General features: G+C 57.4%; 1 protein-coding gene across 1 annotated transcript; it reads right to left on the bottom strand.

The window, feature by feature from the left end:
- Positions 1-406: 406 nt before the first annotated feature.
- Positions 407-2,290, bottom strand: LOC123412911 (zinc finger protein CONSTANS-LIKE 5-like). The gene is made up of 2 exons (XM_045105871.1): positions 1,204-2,290; positions 407-1,118 (listed from the first exon to the last, which is right to left on the bottom strand). Exons 1-2 carry the CDS (start codon positions 1,876-1,878, stop codon positions 663-665), a joined length of 1,131 nt encoding a protein of 376 aa, XP_044961806.1. The 5' UTR covers positions 1,879-2,290; the 3' UTR covers positions 407-662.
- Between the last annotated feature and the right edge of the window lie 667 nt (positions 2,291-2,957).

The raw sequence follows: 2,957 nt of genomic DNA, 5'->3' as shown, positions 1-2,957 counted from the left end.
AAAAAACGTTTAATTTTTCATACCAAAATATCTGACGTCCAGTGGATATCCAGAGCCACAAAGTAAAGCTGATTTTTTTTCTTTGAGAAAGCTGATTTGGTGCATACTTTTCGCGGTTAGAGTACCCATTCATGCGCAGTTCAACGGAACCCATTAGAATTTGCGGACAAATTTTATGATCGATCACACGAGCTTACCGATCATAGCGAGAGCCTTATTTTCGTGGGTAGACGAACATAATCGCCATAAACTTCAATGACCTAGAACTCATCTGTGAGATATAATTTAATCACATTCGTATGAAAAACAAAAACAGACACAACCACATCAGCATTCTAAAATATCACATTTAATGGTTATAAAAAATGAATGAGACATAATTTAAACTCAGTTATTACTAGATGAGTTTTAGTAAAACGGAATAATAATTGATGATCCATATGTTGCGGCTAGTAGTACTAGTTTTCGGCGATCCAAAATTAAACGAGCGTATTGGCCAGAATACTACTGTTACAGTTTACAGTATTGCTACTAGTACATCACTAGCGCGATCGAACTAGCTCAGGAGAGTACATGGATTACTAGTCCCCTACGGTACTCTGTACATGCATCAATGGTACAAGTACAAGGCGGCCGGCCCGTGCTGCGCGCCGACGTACGGATCAGAAGGACGGCACGACGCCGTAACCGAAGTCGAGCAAGTAGGATGTGGAAGACGGCACGGCATGCGCCTCCGCGTCCAGGTCGTCGCCGTCGCCGTCGGCGTCCTGGTCGGCGCGCTTGGCGAAGCGGCCCTTGACGCGCGGCCTGGACTCGGCGTAGGCCTTCCTGGACGCGTACCGGATGGTCTTCTCGAACCGGCGGTTCTTCCTCTTCTCCCGGTACCGCATCAGCCTCGCCACCCTGCCCTCCCCGGTCACCGCCACCGGCCGCTCCGGCACCGTCAGGTACCCCATGTCCACCGCCGACGCCTGCTGCATGCCCACGCCGTGGCTCGGCGGCGCCGGGGTGTACGCGGGCATGTACGCCTGCGGCTTGGGCCGGGTGAAGTCCAGCTCGAAGCTCCCCGCGCCGCCGTGGATGGCCTCCGGCACCACGCCGACCTCCGATGATGAGCCCTGAAAAATTATATATAGCCGTCTCGATCGATCAGCAAGCAAGAAGGCGATCGGTTCGCGGCAAGGCGAAGGCGAGGCGACTAACGCTGTGCGCGCCGGAGCCGTTGGCCGTGTATGAGGAGCTGTAGGACGGCGGCGGCTTGGCGCCGATCCCGCACGCGAAGTCCAGGTCGACGACGGCGGGTACCGCGGCGGTGGCGACGCCGTTGGGCACGACGCTGTCGGCGTGGGCGAAGCGGGTAAAGTCGACGGCGAGGTAAGGGTCGACGAGGTCGGAGAAGAGGTAGTCCATCTTCCCGCCCTCCTTGCCGGCCTCCACGTTGAGGTTCAGCATGCCCCCGTGTCCGTGGTGGTGCAACTGGTCGTGCACCTCGTCGGGATCCGCCCTGGCGTCCCCGTCGCCGGCGCCGCAGAGCATCATGGCCTCGGCGGCCACCGCGGCGGCCTCGGGGGAGCCGATGGGCGCGATGGGCACGCGCACGTGGCGCTCGGCGAGGGGGTTGGCGTGGTGGATGTCGGCGTCGCAGGCCGCGCAGAGCACGGCGGCGTCGGCCTTGCAGGTGACGGCGGCGGGGCTGACCTCGCAGACCTCGCACACCCAGACGCGCTCGTGGCCCGCCCGCGCGTGCGCCGGGCGCGCGTCGCACCCCGTGCACAGGTACCCCGCGCAGTCCCGGCAGTGCACCGCCGCCGGCGCCGCCCCCTCGCACCCCCCGCACCGCCTTCCCCCCACGCCCCAGTACTTGCGCAGCTCCATCATAACTAACTACCTAATAGCCCTAAGCTGAGCGTACCCGGTCGATCCTCTTAGCTCCGGCAGGCAATGGCGGGTGGAAGAGTGGAGTGGTTGATCTGAGGTGGGGGAGGGGGGCGACTAGATGTAATAGTGGGTGGGGGAGGGGGGGGGGGGGGGGGCACGTGGTGGGTTGGGAGCCAAGCGATGGGTTGATGCCGATATGATACAGTGCGGATTTTGGCGGGGATTTGGTGCATGTGAAAGACGGGGAGACATCGCCGTCGGCGGGCTGGCTGAGTGCTGGGTGCATGCTGGGTTGGCTTGGCTTGGCTTTTCGGGGGAGCCAACCGATACCGGCGTACCAATCCGGCAATCCCGTCTTATCATCGTCCTCCTGTCCGTGCTCACGGTGCCATCGCCGGGGAGGCAAACGGCGAGACCCGGGCGTCCGGGACGCGGGGCTGGCTGATTTTGCTGCGTCGGGGATGGTAACGTTGGACGTACTATGAATCTGGTGGTGTCCGTGCCGACGTACGTCTACGCGGTATATGCTCCCGTACGTGGTACGAGTGCCGATTCCTTCCCGTGGGCCGGCGCGGCACATGCATGCATGATTGCATGCACCATCGTGTTCGTATCCCTGCGAAATTTCCTTTGACCTCCACCCATCCGTATCATGGTACCCAATGCTTTTCTACAAAGCATTGCCCCTTTTTCCGGGGAAAGGAAAATCCATGGCGCCCCACAATCAAAAACCAGTACAAATGCGTTGCGAAAGCCAAGCGGCTAAAAGTTTGACAGGACCCTGAAAAGGACGGTTTTGTGCCACGTAACACGTACCCTGTATCGTACTAGTTTTCGTTTTGCGAAAATGACTAGTTCTTCTATTACAATAGTTCATTAGAAGTACAAAACGCTTCAAACATGTAGAAATTACATCAAGGTTTCTGTATCACCGAATTACCACTATTGCCGTCAGAACGAGCCACGCTGCATAATCGGATCCTATATCAGAATCAACTTCAGTTCTGTGGCTCAACGATCATGGGTTCTTACTAGATACTACAATTATTTGGCAGAAAATGAGGTCTTAGTTAGTATTC

Source organism: Hordeum vulgare, chromosome 7H (assembly GCF_904849725.1).
Source record: "Hordeum vulgare subsp. vulgare chromosome 7H, MorexV3_pseudomolecules_assembly, whole genome shotgun sequence".
Lineage (NCBI taxonomy): Eukaryota > Viridiplantae > Streptophyta > Magnoliopsida > Poales > Poaceae > Hordeum > Hordeum vulgare.
Note: the sequence above shows the minus strand (reverse complement) of the source record. Positions and strands in the feature narration are given on the sequence as shown.